The sequence below is a fragment of the Arachis duranensis genome, chromosome 5, assembly GCF_000817695.3.
Source record: "Arachis duranensis cultivar V14167 chromosome 5, aradu.V14167.gnm2.J7QH, whole genome shotgun sequence".
Taxonomy (NCBI): domain Eukaryota; kingdom Viridiplantae; phylum Streptophyta; class Magnoliopsida; order Fabales; family Fabaceae; genus Arachis; species Arachis duranensis.
Window position 1 is genome coordinate 82087371 of NC_029776.3, and position 19204 is coordinate 82106574.

Below are 19204 nucleotides of genomic sequence, written 5' to 3' on the forward strand. Positions count from 1 at the left end.
ATTTGGTTGAATTAGTCCCACATTGCTTAGGATAGCAAATGGAGTGGGTGGCCTAGGCTATAAATATGAGGCTAAGTTCTCCATTTGTTTTTGCACCAGTCAGAAACACTTTAAACTTGTATCTGATTTTTTCTTTTCCTCTGTACTCTTTGATTAGAGAGTGTTGTGAGGTGTAGTTAGATATTTTCTTTGAGAGAGTGTGGGTGTACTGGGGTGCCGGTGTTAGAGAGAAAGAAGTTATGTGTTGTAACAATTTTCACATAGTGATATTCTCTAGTTGTCATTTGACAACGGCCGTGGTTTTTTCTCCGGTAATTGGAGTTTCCATGTTAAATTCTTGTGTTGTGATTGTGTCTATTTTATTTCTCTGTCAAAGGTGTTTTCTCAAGGGGGAATGGTGTCTTATTCCCAACACTTTGTTGCCAACCAATCAATGTGGTTCGAAACGTTTCAGTACTGAGATTAAATGACACAAGTACCTCTTTTCCATTCTTATCTCCACCCCACCAGTGGCATACTCCATTTAAGTAGGTTACATAACCTTCACCAAAACCTCTTTTTTCAGTCATTTCAAGATTAAGTTTCTTCCAACAATTATTTTTTAGACTATAAATTTGCCAATTTGCTAGAGCAGGCTCATATTGGTAAAATTCATTATGACAATAACATATATGTTGAATCACTTTATAGTCATCATTCACATTATCATAACCAAACCCATGAATTTCTACCTCTGCATCAAAGTCGGGATCATTAGTAATAACACTTGGAGGAATAATTTTATGCTCGTCGGTTTTGAGGTTCTAAAGTCCTATTTTTACATTAAGACCAGCTTTTTTATAGTGACATATGATACCATTAACACAGTCTATAATTCTATCAAAACTAATTTCTTCAATCAGACTTGGAAAAACTAACGTAACCATGTTTTCATACCTTTCTCCAGAAAGCAAATACACTTCATTTTCATAGATGTGTCGATCACTTCTTTCGTCATGAAAATATCTCCATAGAAGGAGAGACGAGGAATAAGCAGTTTTAGATTTTAAATTCTCATAGTATATGCTCTTAAAATCAGAATTCTCAAGTAAATTTAGCCAAGACTTATGCACGCAACTAAATCGCTTCAAAGACTTAACAGATAATTTTGCTAGAATTTCCCATACAAGATCCTTAGGAATCTGATTGCTATGGGTTGCCATTTGCATTGGAGATGAAGATAGAACAACAGAGGATAGAGTCTTACGCTTGTGGTGTGCCTCGCAAAATATAATAAAAAAAAATAAATTAGATTTCAACATTTAAGTTTAGAAAAAAGTTCAATGGTATTACATTTTTGTCGCTCTATTTGTTTCTCTCTTAATCAAGATCTCCAATATATAGGATTAAATATCAAATCAATCAAATTGATTGATTGAAAATATATATCACAAACCTAAATAGAATAAAAAAAAAAGTCGATCTAAATGTGAGTACTTGAATTGCATTTGCAATTACAAACATAAATGTATAATTATTACTCATTACGCTTAGTGTATTCCTAAATAATATTAAATTCTACTAGTGTAAAAAAAAATAAAAAACCTAAGTTGAAAAAACTATTTGTCATTAATGTTTTGTCTGTATAAAATAGTAAAGTAAATGAATCTTAAAAGAGATATCAATTTATCATTATTTATGCTACATTATTGGGCAAATAAAATACAAAAAGAATTTTTGAGGTTAAATTAAAATGATATGATTTAAAAAACAATAATATTAGGGAGATAATAAAAAATCAAAGCTAAAAATAACTACTTGTCATTAATATTTTGCCCGTACAAATTAGTAAAGTAAATGAATCTTAAGAGAGATTTCAATTTATCATTATTTGTGCAACGTTGACTTAAAAGAGATCTTAATTTATTATTATTTGTGCTGCGTTGTTTGGCAAATAAAATAAAAAAGAATTTTGGAAGTTGAATCAAAATGATATTATTCGAAAAGACAGTAATGTTAAGAAAATAATAAAAAATCAGCTCAAACTTGCTTTATTTAGTATTGAATCAAAATGAAAAAATGCTACACCCAACTCAAAATTTTAAGACATCAAACTAATAGATATTTTATCTTATATACTCTTTACTATTTGAGGCGGGACTAATTTTTTATACTCTTCGTACTTGTAACCTTAACAATAGTTTAACAATAAAATAATTAAAAAAAATTAGATGTAGAAATCTTACGTAATTAGATATATCATTATCCAATTTTTAAAGATATAAAAAGTAGAGGAACAAGAAATGGGAGAGGTGAAGAAGTTTTAAAAAATAAACTTAATTATACAATAAAGGCATACGTTTAAAGAATAACTTAATTACAAAGTGATCCTAAATATTAACTTTTGTTAAATTTAAAAATGTAAAATAAAATTTATTTATTTTATATTTAATATATTATAATTAAAAATAACATTTTAATATGAATTTTTACCATTATAAAATTTACAACATAATAATTAGTCTTAATGAATAAAAAATATTTATATTTTTATGTATTTATATATTTTATATTTCTTTTTTAAAAAATAAAATATTGCACTTTTATTTTAAAGTATTCTATATTAAAAAATATTTATTTATATTCTAATATCTTCTATATTTATTAAAATCCCTTAACACTTTTTTTTATAGTTTTGTTGAGAATATAGACACTAGTAAAGTTACATAGGGCATGCTATCACTATAAATTTAGAACCTTTAGTGTAAACAAAGGATCGCTCTGCAACAATTTTAGATCAATATTACTCATCTCAGAAATTAATCTCTGCTCTTTCTTTCTTTCAATTGCTTTCAACTCTTTCACTTTTTCATAATTTTCACATGGTATCCAGAGCATTGGTTTAATCCATGACTTTACCTATGAATTCAGCAAATCAAAAAAATTTTCTTGCACCTATCTTGGATAAGCTTGAAGAAACAAATTTTGTTACATGGCATCAACAAGCACTCTTCACAATCAAAGGACAGAATCTGAAAGATCACATAATTGAAGGGAAGGTGCCTGCTAAATTTGAATCTGAAGAAACAACGACTACTGGCAAAATTTCTTCAATATATTCAGAATGGATGCAACAAGACTATAATATGTGTTCTTGGTTCTTAGCATCTGTTGATTCTTCCTTCAAGAATCGAATTATTCATTGTAAATCAGCATTGGAGATTTGGCAGAAACTTCAAGACTATTCTGCAGAATCAACTAAAACAAAGATCAAGCAATTGAAGATCACTAAGAAAAAGAACCTTACTATATCCGAGTATTTGTCAAAAATTAAGAAAATTGCAGACTCGTTAATAGCAATTGATTTTCAGCTTAGCCATGAAGATTACATTGAGATTATTTGTGAAGGCTGCCAGAAGAGTTTTCTAGCTGCATCAGCCTATCCAAACTAAACCTGAATTGTTTAGCTTGGGAGAGGGTGCAAATCTCCTCGTATCTCATGAAGATACCATTGAAAAATTCAAACAGAATTCTTTAACAATGGTTCAAGCAAATCTTGCTCAAACAAATTTTTCAAATCCAAGAAACTCTAATCGTCCCTATGGAGGTAGAAGGGGTGCTAGAGGTGGCAGATTCTCTCGTGGAGGCAGAAGCTCTTGACAACTCAATAATAGGCAGATTTGTCAGGTTTGTAGTAGAATTGGACACAATGCTCGTCAATGCTTCTTTTGATTTGATCATAATTTTCAGGGAGTTTCTACTACAAATTCGTCAACTCCTCCCCATCAATCAATCAACCACCTCCTCCACCAGCTTCATTTTATTAAGCACAATCATTTCTTGCATCTTCTTCTCAAAATTCAGATATGTCCTGGTATCCTGATTCTGGTGCCTCTCACCACCTCACTAATGGCGCATCCAGTTTGATTTCACCCTTAGATTATACAGGACCCGATCAATTATGCATAGCCAATGTTCAGGTTTGCCTATCTCTAAATCTGGTTATTCATATATTTAGAATTCATCCAACAATCATGTTTTCATTTTAAAGAATCTTTTGCATATTCCTCAAATAGCTAAAAACTTAATTAGTGTTTCAAGATTCTGTCTGGACAATAATGTCTTCTTTGAATTTCATCCATTTCATTGTGTGGTTAAATCACAGGATACCAAGTAGGTGCTCCTTCAAGGACAACTTAAACATGGGCTATATGTGTTTGATCAATTTTGTATTCCAAAACCATGTTATGATAATTCAAACTTTCATGCCTTTTTAGCCACTTGTAGGACAAATTTGGAGTTGTTGCATAAACGCCTAGGCCATCTATCTTCAATTATTGTTGAATTTGTTCTTAAAAAGTGTAATCTTCCATTTTCTAATACAGTTGATTCAGCATCTTTTGTTTGTGAAGCATGTTGTAAAGGAAAAATGCATACTTTACCTTTTTCCTATTCTGAAACCACTTATACTGCACCCTTATAATTGGTTTTCTTGGATGTTTGGGGCCTGCTCCTTCTATATCTCGTTCTGATTTTCGTTATTACTTGAGTATTGTAGATGCCTTTACTAGATACACATGTATTTACTTATTAACTACCAAGTCTCAATTGTTTACCATCTTACAACAATACAAATCCATGATGAAAACTCAGACAGGTCAAATTCTTAAATCTATTCAAACGGATAATGCTAAAGAATTCTTATCAAATAAATTCAAAACAGTTCTCAATATCAATGGCATCATTCATAGATTGTCATGCCCTCATACTCACCAGCAACAAGGTATTGTAGAGAGGAAGCATAGACATATTTGTGAAATGGGACTTACGTTTTTTGCTGTTGCACATTTGTCAATGGAATATTGGGAGGATGCCTTCTTGACTGCTACTTTTCTTATCAATCGATTGCCCACCAGGATACTTAATATGAAATCACCCTTTGAGGTTCTTCATTTCAAGCCCCCTGATTATTCTATTTTGAAGGTTTTTGGGTGTGCTTGTTATCCAAACTTAAGACCCTTTAATAAACATAAATTAGACTATAGGTCTGAACAATGCATTTTTCTTGGTTATGCTCTATTCTCAAAAGGTTTAAATGTTTAAAATAAGATGGTACATTTGTTATTGCACGTAATGTTATTTTTGATGAAAATATTTTTCTTTTTCCCTCATTTTTTCATAAGAATGTTGTCTCTAATTCATCACTAATCTCTTTTTATGAGCATGAGATGTTACCTCAAATTCCTGTTTCAAATTCTCTTACATCGCAGTTACCTTGTACCCAAAGTTCAGCTCCACCTACTTCAACTTTACTTCCTAACTCTAATACAAATTCCCCTCCTTTAACTAACAATGCTTCATCAACTATTAATCAATCACCTTCTAAAACGGTTACTACAGATTCTGCACCAGTATCAATTTCTGGTTCTGAAATTGAGCCTCCAAGGTTACCTATCATAGAATCTTCATCTTCTCACAATACTCATGCTATGGTAACTCGTTCCAAGTCTGGCATCTCTAAGCCTAAGGCTCTTATTGCACATTCTAATCATCTTGACTTGGTTAATAATGTTCCCAGGACAATTTCTCAAGCTATGCACTCCTCTCGTTGGCTTCAAGCCATGAAGGAGGAATATACTGCTCTTATGAAAAACAAAACTTGGCATTTAGTCCACCCACCACCCAATTCCACCATTATTGGGTCTAAATGGGTGTTTGCCATTAAGCGTGGACCTGATAACTCTATTAAAAAATATAAGGCTCGCCTTGTGGCCAAAGGATGCCATCAAATTGAGGGCATCGATTATTCTCAAATCTTTAGCCCGGTCATTAGGCCAACAACGATTAGAGTCATTTTATCTTTGGCTTTATCTAAAAGTTGGTTTCTTAGGCAATTTGATTTTAACAACGCATTTCTCAATGCAGATCTAACTGAGAATGTGTACATGGCACCACTCCTGGCCTCTTCAATTCTGATTCTGACTTAGTATGTAAACTTGATAAGGCCATTTATGGTCTCAAGCAGGCTCCTAGGGCCTAGTTTTCTAAACTGTGCAGTATTCTATCCATGTTTGGTTTTTGAAATACTTCATCTGATCCTTCCTTATTTGTTCGTTTTACAACTTCTTCTACTCTTTTTCTTCTTGCTTATGTTGATGACAAAGTCATCACAGGTAATGATAAATCTGAAATAGAGTCTATTATCTCTCAATTGAATCAAATATTCTCTTTAAAGGACTTAGGGACACTGCATTATTTTTTAGGCATGCAATTTAATTTTTTGCCTTTAGGAGACTTACATATCTCACAAACTACCTATATTTGTGATCTTCTTAAAAAGGCATCCATGGATAAGTCACATTCAATGCCCACACCTATGCTTTCTTTTGAAAAACTAACACTGCAGGGTTCAAATTTCTTTGATGATCCTAGTCTCTATCGATCAATAGTAGGAGGCCTTCAATATGCAACTCTCACTCATCCTGAAATTGCATATTCAGTCAACAAAGTTAGCCAATTCATGCATTCACCCATGATTCATCATTGGAAGGCAGTCAAACGCATTTTGCGTTATCTCTCAGATAAGATTAATTATGGTATTCAATTTTCTAAATCCTCTGATATTTGTCTTCTTGCCTTTTCAGATGCCAAGTGGGCCACGGACCTTGATGATCAACGTTCAACAAGTGGCTACTGTATTTACCTTGGGTCCAATCCAATCTTTTAGAGCAGCCAAAAGCAAAAAGCTGTAAGTCGTTCATCTACTGAGGCAGAGTACCATTGCTTGGTAGACACAGCAGCTGAGTTAGTTTGGATTCAAAAGCTTCTACGAGAAATTCGTGTTACTTCTCCAGTTGCTCCCACTTTGTTTTGTGATAATTTAGGTGCTGTTCTTCTTGCTGCAAACCTAGTTATGCATGGCAGAAGCAAGCACTTTGAGATTGATCTCCATTTCGTTCGTGATCATGTTCAAAGAGGATTGCTAAACATTGTTCACATACCTTCTCATGCTCAAGTCGCTGATATTTTGACGAAACCATTATCAGCTCTCTCATTTACTGTGTTCATGGACAAACTAAGGGTGCAACCAAATCCCACCCTTAGTTTGAGGGGAGGGGGTGTAGAGAATATAGACACTAGTAAAGTTATATAGGCATGCTATCACTATAAATATAGAACCTTTAGTGTAAACAAAGGATCGCTCTGCAATAATTTTAGATCAATATTTCTCATCTCAGAAATTAATCTCTGCTCTCTCTTTCTTTCAATTGCTTTCAACTCTTTCACTTTTTCATAATTTTCACAAGCTTTCTTTTATTTTCGAGTAAAGTATCGTTTTTGTCCCTAACATTTGGGGTAAGTCCTAAAATTGTCTCCAACGTTTTAATCGTCCTATTTAAGTCCCTAACGTTTCAAAATTGACTCAATGTTGTCCTGCCGTTAGGAATCCGTTAACAGAATTGACAGCGGGACAAAATTGAGACGATTTTGAAACGTTTGGGACTTAAATAGGACGAAAACGTTAGGGACAAAAATGATACATAAAGATAAATTTTAATTTAATTTTATCTTTTAATAATATTAATTTTTTACTGTACATAGTATTCAATTATTTTTTAATTATATCTAAATAAATTACACTTAATCACATTACTTTCATTTTAAATAAATTTATTTTTTTATAATTTTAAAGAATTTTGATACATTAGAGACAAAAGGTATAATTTATATTTTATTGTATATATATTATTTTTTTTCTTTTCTACAAATTTATATACTAGTCATTCTACAAACATTTCATGATAACTAAAAATCTTTAAGAGTAAAATTATAAAAAAAATAATTTATTTAAAATAAAAGTAATATGATTAAGTGTAATTTACTTAGATGGGATTAAAAAATAATTAAATACTATGTATAGTAAAAAAATGATATTATTGAAGGATAAAATTAAAATTTATTTCTATGTATCATTTTTGGCCCCAACATTTTTGTCCTATTTAAGTCCATAACATTTCAAAATCGTCTCAATTTTGTCCTGCCGTCAATTCTATTAACGGATCTCTAACAGTAGGACAACCTTGAGTCAATTTTGAAATGTTAGGGACAACTTTGGGACTTACTCCAAACGTTGGGGACAAAAACGATACTTTACTCTTTATTTTCATTTATATTATAAAATCCAAAGAATCATAAGAGTAGGGGCAATTTACATAAATAAATTGTTTGCTCCTCAAATTTACGCAATTGCATTGTTTCAAATATAGACGCAAATACATTGTTTCTTATATTTATAGAAATCGCTACTGCCAGTAGCGATTTATCGAAACACATAATCCGCTATAGCCAGCAGCGGATTACATGTGAATGGGGAAACACAAAAATCGCTAGATGCTGTCGCGGTTTTTGTTTGTTGATGTTTGGCCATAAACCGCTACTGACAGTAGCAATTTATGTGTACTGGGACACGTGCGTAAACCGCTGGAGGCAGCAGCGGTTTATGTTGAGTATGAAAATAGTAAAAAGCAAATGGATTAAGTATAAACCCCTTCCCTCATATTTAGTTTCTTAAAATGGGGCGTGGAGATCCCAAACTAGATAAAGTTGATATCATTGAAACGAATTTATTATGATTATTATAACACAAAAATACACACCTTGAAATCACAACTAATCTATCTCGCACAGAAAGAATAAAGTGAAATTAACGGCTGATCCATTCAGCCGTTTTTTCTATTATTTTTTAAAGAGATATATATTTTCTGTAATTGTAGAAGCCTTTTGTTAAAATTATATTTTATTTAAATATTTAAAAAAATTAAAATAAAATTAATTTTAAATTTTAAAATACAAATTTTTATATATTTATTAAATCTATGTTGATAGAAAGGTATAATTATTCTGATAGATATTAGTAATTTTATTTTTTTAATTTATAAAAATAATTCATAAGAATATAAAATTTTACCAATTAATATGTATTTAAAAAATCATCTTTAAATCTTAGCCATATAACTCAAAAGGTAATTGCATTTATATCTTCTAAGATTTTAAAAAATAAAAACTATTTATATTTTATAGTTGATTAATTGGATAAATAATAGTGATAGCATCATAATTTTGATGAAAAAAATAAAAAATATAAATATGTCTGTAATAATTTTTTATTTGTATTTATTATTAAAATGAGATTAAATAGCAAATTAAAGAGTGAGCACAGAATACTAAAATATATAAACTAAGACTATTTTTTTTTTATCTTCATCCCTTCTAAAACTCATGAATGATAAAATAATTTATTTTAGTAAAAAATTCACTAAAGTACACATTTTTTCTTTAAAAATTACTTCATTTTTTATCTATATAAATCATATGATTGCAAAAAATATATACTCAAAATAAACTGTTACTGCCTCCAGCAGTTTAGGCACGTGTCTCGATACATATAAATCGCTACTGACAACGGTGGCTTATGGCCAAGCATCAACAAACAGAAACTTCGACAGTCTCTAACGGTTTGTGTTCCCTATTCGCATGTAATCCGTTGCTGGTTATAGCAGATTATGTGTTTCGGTAAACCGCTACTCCAGTAGCGATTTCTATAGATATATAAAACAATATATTTGCGTCTTCATATTAAAAACAATATAATTACGTAAATTTGAGAGACAAACAATTTATTTATGTAAATTGCCCTAATAATAGTGCTATGTAAATTGTCCTAATAATAGTGTATATAAGAATAGTATATCTAATTATATTCATTTTTTATTATTATTTACACAATTAATATAAAATATAAATATTTTTGCTATATGATATTATGTAATTATATATAACTATTTTATACCGAGAGTTTTAACTAATATTTTTTTATTATTAAATATTTTCAAAAGAAAATAACCTCCAAACCATTATTACTTTTCACCTTCTTTCCTTGAATTCCTAGTTTATCTGCAATATATAAGAAAATAAATAGCTTAAAAGGCATTCATTCATTGTCTGCAATTGTTGTTGTTGTTGTTGTTGATGATGATTTTTAGCTTTTTCTCTTGCCTTGGTTTATTTACAGCAATAGCTTCTGAATTGCTTAGTAGTTCCTTTGTGGTCTTATCAAGGGCTCGCGTATCACAGCCAATCAATAGAGGAGCCTATAAATTAAAAAAAAAAAGCAAAATAGTTATAATAATGTTTTGTCGATTTTTAGCAAATTGATGATGGTTCGATATCTAATAATTTGGGAGTAAAATTTACTCCTCTTTACAGGTACCAGTTTTCTATAAGTGCATCAAAGCGTCTTATATTAGACAAATATTAAAACGAAAAATAAATTAAAATTTGTAAAAGAATAAAAGAAGATTGAAACGACGAATTCGAAATGGAAATTGATTGAAATAAAAAAGATTGCGTTGAAATTTTAAGAAAGCGATAAAGGCGCCTTCGACCGAGTCAAAGGGCTTTTGGCATGAAAATTAAAAAATACTAAAATATAAATTGGATTCAAAAAATAAACATTGCTTGAAACATAAACTTGCTTGAAAGATAAAGTTTGCAGAAAGTTAAATTGAAAAGATAAAGACATGGAAGAAACTCTACAGATAATTAACTCGAAGCAGACTCAGAAAGTCTTTGGGGATGTGAGTGTGCGTGAGTAATTTCTGAAGCAAAGTTCAACCTTTATTCCCTAAAACTTTCTAATATTTATAACCCATTTTTGTAACCGATTATTAATTACATAGTGCTGTTTTGTATGCGTATTCCCAGGTAACCGTTCCCGCTCTTTTGCCCATAAACGTTACCCATAAATTCCTCACATGATGAAAAGCCTTCAACTTCTCCACTTACATAATCGTTCGATCTACTATTCGAGCAACTATTCGATTTCTCATTCGAATACCTGTTCGACTAGGCCCGTCTGATTTAATAAGGCATCCAGAATCGAGTTTGTGTCGAATAACTCCTAATTAATACTTGCACGTGCTTCTTTTCGACATCTGCTCCCATTTCGAATTAGCTCTTCTTAATCGAAAATCTTTTTCGTCTAACAAATTGCCCCTTTGGATTAATGTGTTTGTCTTCGAAATCATTATTAGAAGATGAAACACTTAATTCAAATTTAAATTTCAATCTCTTGAATGAATAATGATTACCATTTAACTTCCCATTAATACTGACCCGTTTGGCACGTCTCCCACGATTCACACTTTCTCTCTCCCCCACTTCGCCTTCTTTGCAAAGTTACCTCTTTTTTTTTGAGTTCCTCCTGCAGTAACGGCTACAATAACATTCCCTTTAAATTCAACACTTCGTCTTTGTTCGATTTTTCTCGAACCCTTGCTTCCTAAACTTTTCTTGCATCAATATTTCCTGCACAACCCTTATCCTTTAAACTCCCTTCTTCTTTGCTCTGCAATGGCCGCTTCTTCATCTCATGCTGCTACCCAAGACAGGGGTAAAGGTCCCATGGTGGCACCACTAGCTCCACCAGCCCTTCATGTGCTGAATCAAGTCAATGATAAAGTCATTGATGACCCACAACTTCAAATCAATGATACCAGAATCCTAATCCCTTTCACGGTAGGCGGAGATACTCAGTGTTTCCTTGGGCCTATCGAACCCCTAGAAAGGGAAACTACCTTTCTTTCCTAGTGCTCAGGGGGAAGATTTGTTGATCAATCAAGCCCTCGATATCTCTTTCTTCATTAATCAGAAACCTTTCAAGAATAATTCAAAGATCAACCCTCGTGGGACCGACTTCACAGCCTGGCATCAGCGCCTTGCTCCCACAAAAAGCGCTGCTTGGGGGGTTTTGGGGATTTAGGACCTTCTAAGACTTTTCCATTTCTCACCTTCAACTCTCCCTTGGATGATTGGGGCCGTAACTTGTTTCTGGAATAGGACTACCAACAATTTTCTCCTTCCTTATGGAATGATTGGTATGTCTTTTTTGGACGTAGCTGCAATTACAGGGCTACCGATAAGTCCTGCAGACTTCACTTCTGACATGCAACCCAAACACCAATACACTATTGCCTCCACTTCTTCCTATAGCGACTTTATTGCTCATCACATGGGCGCAGAGGGCACTGCTGTTACATATGATAAGCACATAGCCTTTCTGTTCTATTGGCTAAATACAATTGTCTTCTGTTCTCGAAGTGTCCAGATGTTGAAGTTTTTCCTTCCTCTGGCCGCTCTGTTGCATGAAGGAAATAACCTTAATTTGGCCAAGCTTCTTCTAAGGCATGTTTTTGAAGAGCTTGGTCAATTTGTAAATTGTCTCCGAAATAATTATTTGATTAGCACAGGTGGCCCTCCTTGACTTCTCCAACTATGGCTTAATGCCATTTTTGAAAAATACATGACAAAGCCTGGGAGTGGTGCTACCGACAAACAGCACGTCGAAGGTTTTCGATTGGCTGATTTTTAGCCAAATTTTCTAGAAACACAATCGGATGAAGACCGATTCTGAGCTGTTTTCTCTCTTTTTCATTCCTGTAAAGATTTTTACAATGAATACCTCAATTTCACTCCCTTTATGCGTCGAAATTGTGGACCTGCATGGCTCGAGCGTTTACTCTTTCCAAATGACACTGAGGAAAGTGAACTTGCTACTTGGAGTTGGGCGAATTTACAGGTTGTTCAAGTAATTCCTACAAGACTGTCCCAACACAAAAAGGAAAAACTCAAAGTGACCCTGTACACCCCTCATGTCATAGCCAGGCAACTATGCTTCTCACAAGCCATCCTAACTCCACTTCCTCGAAACAATAAGCCATTTTGCCACACCACTCTAACTTCTCAAAGTGAACTTGATTTCTGCCTTTTGAAAAATCAACAACAAAGAGAGCATTTCAATTTCCTCGTTTATGATTGCAGTTCATATATCACCAAATCTTGTTTTGAATGGTGGATTGCTTACTATTCCAGGTACAACCGTACCTTAGAGGAAATCCAGTGTTCTACTATTTGAACGACTCCTGCTGCTAAAGGTTCTCTCAAAAAATCTCAAAAAAGAAAAGCCGACCCTACAGCCTCCTCACGACAACCGCAACGGAAGAGTCGAAGGACTCCTACAAGGACTTCCAAAAGGGTAACTTTTCTACCTATACTCATGCACCTTAAATTGAAATATTTCGAAAATAACCTTTACTTAACATCTTTTGATCTCGATCTTTTCATCAGTTACAATTGCAACCTTCGAGTGAGAGCTCTGATGAAAGTGGGGAATCTATTCGTTACATCCTTACTGCTTCCTCACAATTAGAGGATACAGCTAATTCGGATTCAGGTCTTCAATTAATTTGAAGGCCAAGACTCATTCTAGTAACATCATGTCATTTCTACATACATTTCAATTAAGTTAGGATAAATCTTGATTTATGACTGTGTACCTTGTGCATTAGCCCACTACTGCTGCTCAATCAATTACCTCACCCCCTGCACTTAATCTACCGTTTCAACAACAATAATATGACCAGGGATGAACCACATCTGATGATTCAATCCAAGCCATAGAGTTTGTTCATCCAATACAAATTGCTTTTCCACCTCCCATTGGGACACAAGTGGTTGATCTAACAACAGAGCAATCCCAACACTCACCAACACGAACTCTGAGCACTGGACATACTTCTCCAGTCATCCAGGCTGCACCTTCATTCGAATATCAAGTGGCCCCTGATTCTGACTCTCCATCTCGAGTTGTTGAGACCACTGGCCCTGACTCGGATTCTGCATCAAGAGTTCTGGAGACTCTTTCTTCTCCTCAAAGAACCTCTAGTCCTCTTCAACAAGCTGAATTTCAAACTCCTCCTGGTCAAGGATCTGGAAGTTTGGGTGTTTCTTCTAAACCTACAAGTGCCACTTTGGCTAACCTGGTCTCCATCCTAAATCAAGCTATCCAAGAAGACGAAGTGCCTATTCCTGCTCCTATACTTTCTGGTCCTTCATTCGAGCTGAATGTTGATGCTCAAGAACAACTTCGATCACTTCTTAAACTCTTGGACCATCCACTTGCTGCATGGATCAATGATGCAATTCTTAACCAGCTTTTATCCAATCTTCTGAATTCTGCCTTTGAATTTTCGGCTCCAACTCCACTTTTGCCATATTCCACCAATTCAAACAAATTGCCAACAACAGCGTAGCTACCCAGAACAAACTCCAAGAAATCGAAATGAGGAAGCTAAGATCAGAACTGAGGTAGAAGGCTATACTGCAGCTCTGCAACCAATCAAAGCTTCTCGTAAAGAATTTGATTTGAGAATTTCTCAGGCTATTTCTGTTCAGGCTCGTTATGATAGAGAAGAGATAAAAATTGAAACAGAATTGGCCCAAATTAATGAAAAACTTGCAAAAATTTACACGAGAAGAGCTGATATAGCCACACCTCTGGCCACTGCCCAGCAAGAATAACAGCAACTCATTCAAGAGATCGTTTCTATTGAGACCAAACAAGAAGAATGTGGGAAGCAACTTGACAAGGTCCAATACAAAAAATTTAGGCACACTGAGGCACTTTCAACTCTAGATCATGAAAGGGTAAAGCTACGCTTAGACTTGGCAAAACTCCTGGCACCTCATACTTCTTCTTAGATTTCAGTATTTATGATAATTTCACTTTCTTTCGGACTTATGCACCTTGACTTTTAATTTAGCAAACAATAATATTACTTTAAGTATTTTCCATTAATTAAGTCAATTATATTTTCTGATTCGATATCTTTTATCCGTATGCATTTCCTGTATACAATCCTATCACTTGGAAAGGACCTTCCCAAGTATGGGACCATTTGCCAAGAAATCTCGATTTCTTTTCCATTGGCAAAATAACTTTTAAAACTAACTCACCTATACTGAAACACTTTTCTCTTATTCGACGATAATAACTTCGAGCTACACTTTTTTTTTGTCGAATCATATTCTCAAGTGCCAATATCCGCTCTGAGTCTAATTCATTCAACTCATCAAACATTGCATTCCAGTAATCATCGACTGGCAAATCATTTTTTTGACACCCTTAAAGTATTTAAATTAATTTCTAGTGGCAACACAACATCATGGCCATAAACCAACTTATAAGGTGAAGTACCTATTGAACCCCTTGGCGAATTTCGATAAGCCCATAATACTTGGCTTAAAGTTTCATGCCACGTTTGAGGTCTATTCCCGATCTATTTTTTTATTAAACTTATCAGGATTTTATTCGCTGCTTCCACTTGCCCATTAGCCTGTGCATAATAGGGAGTTGAAGTAACCATATTGATATTCCTTGAGGCTGCAAAATTTTTAATTCGTTGACCAGTAAACATAGTCCCTTGATCAGTGCTTAATGTTTGAGGAATTCCAAATTGATGAATTATATGTTCCTCAATGAAATCTATTATTTCATTTTGACCAACTTCTATCAGAGGAACTGCTTCAACCCACTTAGTGAAGTAATCGATTGCTACCAAGATGAATTTATGTTGTTTCAATGAAGGGGGGTGAATCAACCCAATCAAATCTAAAGCCCAACCTCTAAATGGCCATGGCTTTATTATCGAATGCAACTCAGATGCTGGAATCTGCTGTATCGAACCATGTTTTTGACATTCCTGACATGCCTTTGCATAATCGATACAATCTTTTATCATGGATGGACAATACACGTGGTTGCGATATAACACTCATTTCATCTTCTTTCCAGCTTGGTGGGCCCCACATATTCCTTTATGAACTTTACCCAAAGCAATATTTTTATCATCTTGGCCTAAACATCTCGACAAACTTCCATCGATTCCTTTTTTATACAACTCTTCAGCCATTATGACAAAATTCATCGCCTGCAATTTTATTTTTCTTTCAACTGGGGTGCTGGGATTCTTCAAATACTCAGCAACAGGCTTTCTCCAATCATTATCTTCCCGTTCATCTATACACAAATCCTTTCTTTCATTTGCAAGCACTAAACTTTGATGGACACTAGCCAACTTTTTAAGAGTTTCTGGACCGATTCCATATCTCGAAGCAATTTGGACTAACTCATTAGCAATTTCATTTTGAATCCTCAGGATGTGAACCAGAGAAACTTTTCGAAAGGAGGTTAATAACTCCCAAGCCGTTGTTAAATATTTTTGCAACTTCTCATTATTGCATCTAAACTCCTTCGATAACTGCTTTAAAACTAACTGAGAATCCCCTAGTATTTGGAATTCCAAAGCCCCTATACTAATTAATATTTCAAGACCCAAAATTAAAGCTTCATGCTCTGCCACATTATTCGAGCAAGGTTATTTTAACTCAAATAAGAATTCTGATGGAATCCCCTCTGGTGAGATAATAAGAATTCCAACCCCTGCACCATCTTTATGCTTTGATCTATCAAAATATAACTTCCAATAATCGACTTCAATATCGATTACATTTTCTCCCTGGTCATTTAGATGATTCGAATTGTCAACGAGAAAATCTGCAATGACTTGACCTTTTATAGCTTTGGCTGGGACATACTGTAAATCAAATTCTATCACAGCCAACATCCATTTTCCTAAACGCCCCCGTAACATCAGAAAACTCAACATATATTTGATGAGATCAGTTTGTGCTATAACCTTCACCGCTTTAGCCACCATGTAACATTTCAATTTTATATAGGCATAGTATAGAGATAAACACAATTTTTCTATCGGGGAATACCTTGTTTCAATATCAGTTAAAACTCGACTTAGATAATAAACAGCCCGTTCATGCCCATCCTCGTCATCTTGAGCTAACATACACCCAATTGTATTTGTAGATGCTGCGATGTATAATTTTAAGGGCTCATGTGGGCGAACATTCGCCATAATCGGAGCTTTAGATAAATAAGCCTTTATCGAATTGAACGCCGATTGATGCTCATTTGTCCATTCGAACTGTGAGTCATTCTTTAGTTTCACTAAAGATGCAAACACTCAAGTTCGGTCAGAAAGATTCAAAATGAACCTTCTGAGGTAATTCACCTTTCCTAGGAAGGATTGCACTTCTTTTTTCGATTTGGGCGCAGACAATGCTAATATTGCTTCGGCTTTGTTTTTATCAGTTGCAATTCCTTTTTTATGAACAATAAAACTTAGGAAATTCCAAGCCGATACACCAAAGGCACATTTCAAAGGATTCATTTTTAACCCTTTCTTCCTCATAGTAACAAATGCCTTCCTTAAGTGATCAATATGATGATTCATCGAAATCGATTTGACCATCACATCATTGATATACACTTCCATAAATTTGCCAATATATTCATGAAATATGGCATTCATCGCCCGCTGGTAAGTTGCACCAGCATTTTTTCAAACCGAAAGGCATAACCACCCATCCATAAGTGCCTAATGCCCTAGGACAACGAAAAGCAGTTTTAGACACATCATCTTTTGCAATGAAGATTTGGTTATATCCTGAATAACCATCCATAAAACTTAAAATTTCGTTTCCTGCTGCATAATCAATCAACATATCTGCAATTGGCATAAAATATTCATCCTTTGGAGTAACATTATTCAAATCTCTGAAATCGATGCAAACCCTTAGTTTTCCATTTTTCTTCAAAACAGGCACAATATTCGAAATCCAATCGACATAACGTGCGGTTTGAATATACTCTACTTTAATCAAACGTTCTATTTCTTCTTTAATCTTTTGATTGATTTCTGGAGCAAAATGACGGGGGGTTTACTTCATAGGTCAAGCATTTAGTTTCAATGCTAATCGATGCTCTACAAGAGAACGATCGAGACCAGGCATCTCATGATAATCCCAAGCAAAATAATCTTTAAATTCATGTAAAAGATGGAAAAGTTCTGTTCGAAAAGGATCAACAAGACCTTTACAAATATAAGTGACTCGAACATCATCAAGAGACCCTAAATTAATTTCTTCTAAGGGATCTTGAGATTCGAATCCTCTAAAATGATCCTCATCTTTTACTGAATACTTTTCGAAACCCAAAGGTTCTAAATCATAGATGCAATCAAAAGATAAATCCATATATTCATTATAAACAGAATAGATTTGATCTTTTGCTGAATTATCCATAGCATTATTTTCAATATAATGAAGTTTTGCTATCAAATCAGTAGTTTGACTCGAAACAACACTTGTATTACATAAAGAAGAAGAACTAACACCATGACTAAACTCGATCGAAGGTACCAAGTTGTTACAACTAGAAAAAGAACTTATATTCCTACATGATTCTACTTTATCAGAAGAACCACCTTTATTTCCTATAGAAAGAGATTATTTAAATAATTATTTAAAGTTACCAGGTAATCTGAAATATCCTCAACCTGGTCCAGAGAGAAATCCATCAACAAACTCTAAGAGAGACAATCCCAGCCAGTTGGGCTCACATCCAACTATGGGTAGTGCAACTTTACCGTCAAACCTTCCGAAGATAGATAACAGCCTTCGAATTGTAAGAGTTCAGTGTCTTGTCAACATTCAAAGGCTTCAGCTTAGGATTATACATCCTAAAATCAACATGCAGTTGTTCGACATAAAGATTCGAATTTGCCTTAATAACTTCAGGCTTGCCATCCTCCGTCCAAAGAAGTACACTTTGATGCACAGTAGAAGGTACAGCTGATGCAAGTGCATATTTGCTTTATTAGTTAGTTAGTTTAGTTAGTTTTAGCTTAAATTCACTCATTTTCTCTTAATAAACAAGTCCTTTTATGAGTTTTGTTTCCATGCATGATGATATCAAGGAACATGTTAATTCTAGCCAAATTCATGCAAATGATTTAAGGAATGCATATATGAATGAGTATGAATGAATCTCATGAAATTTATTGCTTGAATTGGTAAGACTTTGAAGCTATTTCCCTTGTTGATGATAGGTGATGAAACAAGGAAGCATGGAAGCAAGAATGATGCAAGCTGGGCAAGAAGTTGGCGTTGCCAACTTGGGATTGGCGTTGCCAACTCCACAACACAAGGCAAGCTTAGCCCTGGAGGCAACCAAGGCAAGAAGTTGGCGTTGCCAACTTGGGATTGGCGTTGCCAATGCCACAACACAAGGCAAGCTTGGCCCTGGAAGTAACCAAGGAGCAAAGTTGGCGTTGCCAACTCTAGAACCAAGTTCCCAACGCCACACACAAGCCACAAGCAAGCAAACTTGGCCCTGGAAGCAAGGTTGGCGTTGCCAACTCTAGAACCAAGTTCCCAACGCCACACACAAGCCACAAGCAAGCAAACTTGG

The 19204-nt window shown here is 34.2% G+C and overlaps 1 protein-coding gene across 1 annotated transcript in view; it reads right to left on the minus strand.

Annotated features, from left to right (window-relative positions):
* Nucleotides 1-9868: 9868 nt before the first annotated feature.
* Nucleotides 9869-19204, minus strand: part of LOC107489774 (alpha-galactosidase-like) — a 40973-nt gene continuing 31637 nt past the window's right edge. The window contains exons 5-6 of the mRNA XM_016110535.1: nucleotides 10042-10130; nucleotides 9869-9935 (exon numbers count right to left, since the gene is read on the minus strand). Of these exons, the coding sequence (XP_015966021.1) occupies nucleotides 9869-9935; nucleotides 10042-10130 (156 nt within the window). The remainder of the gene's footprint in view (nucleotides 9936-10041; nucleotides 10131-19204) is intronic.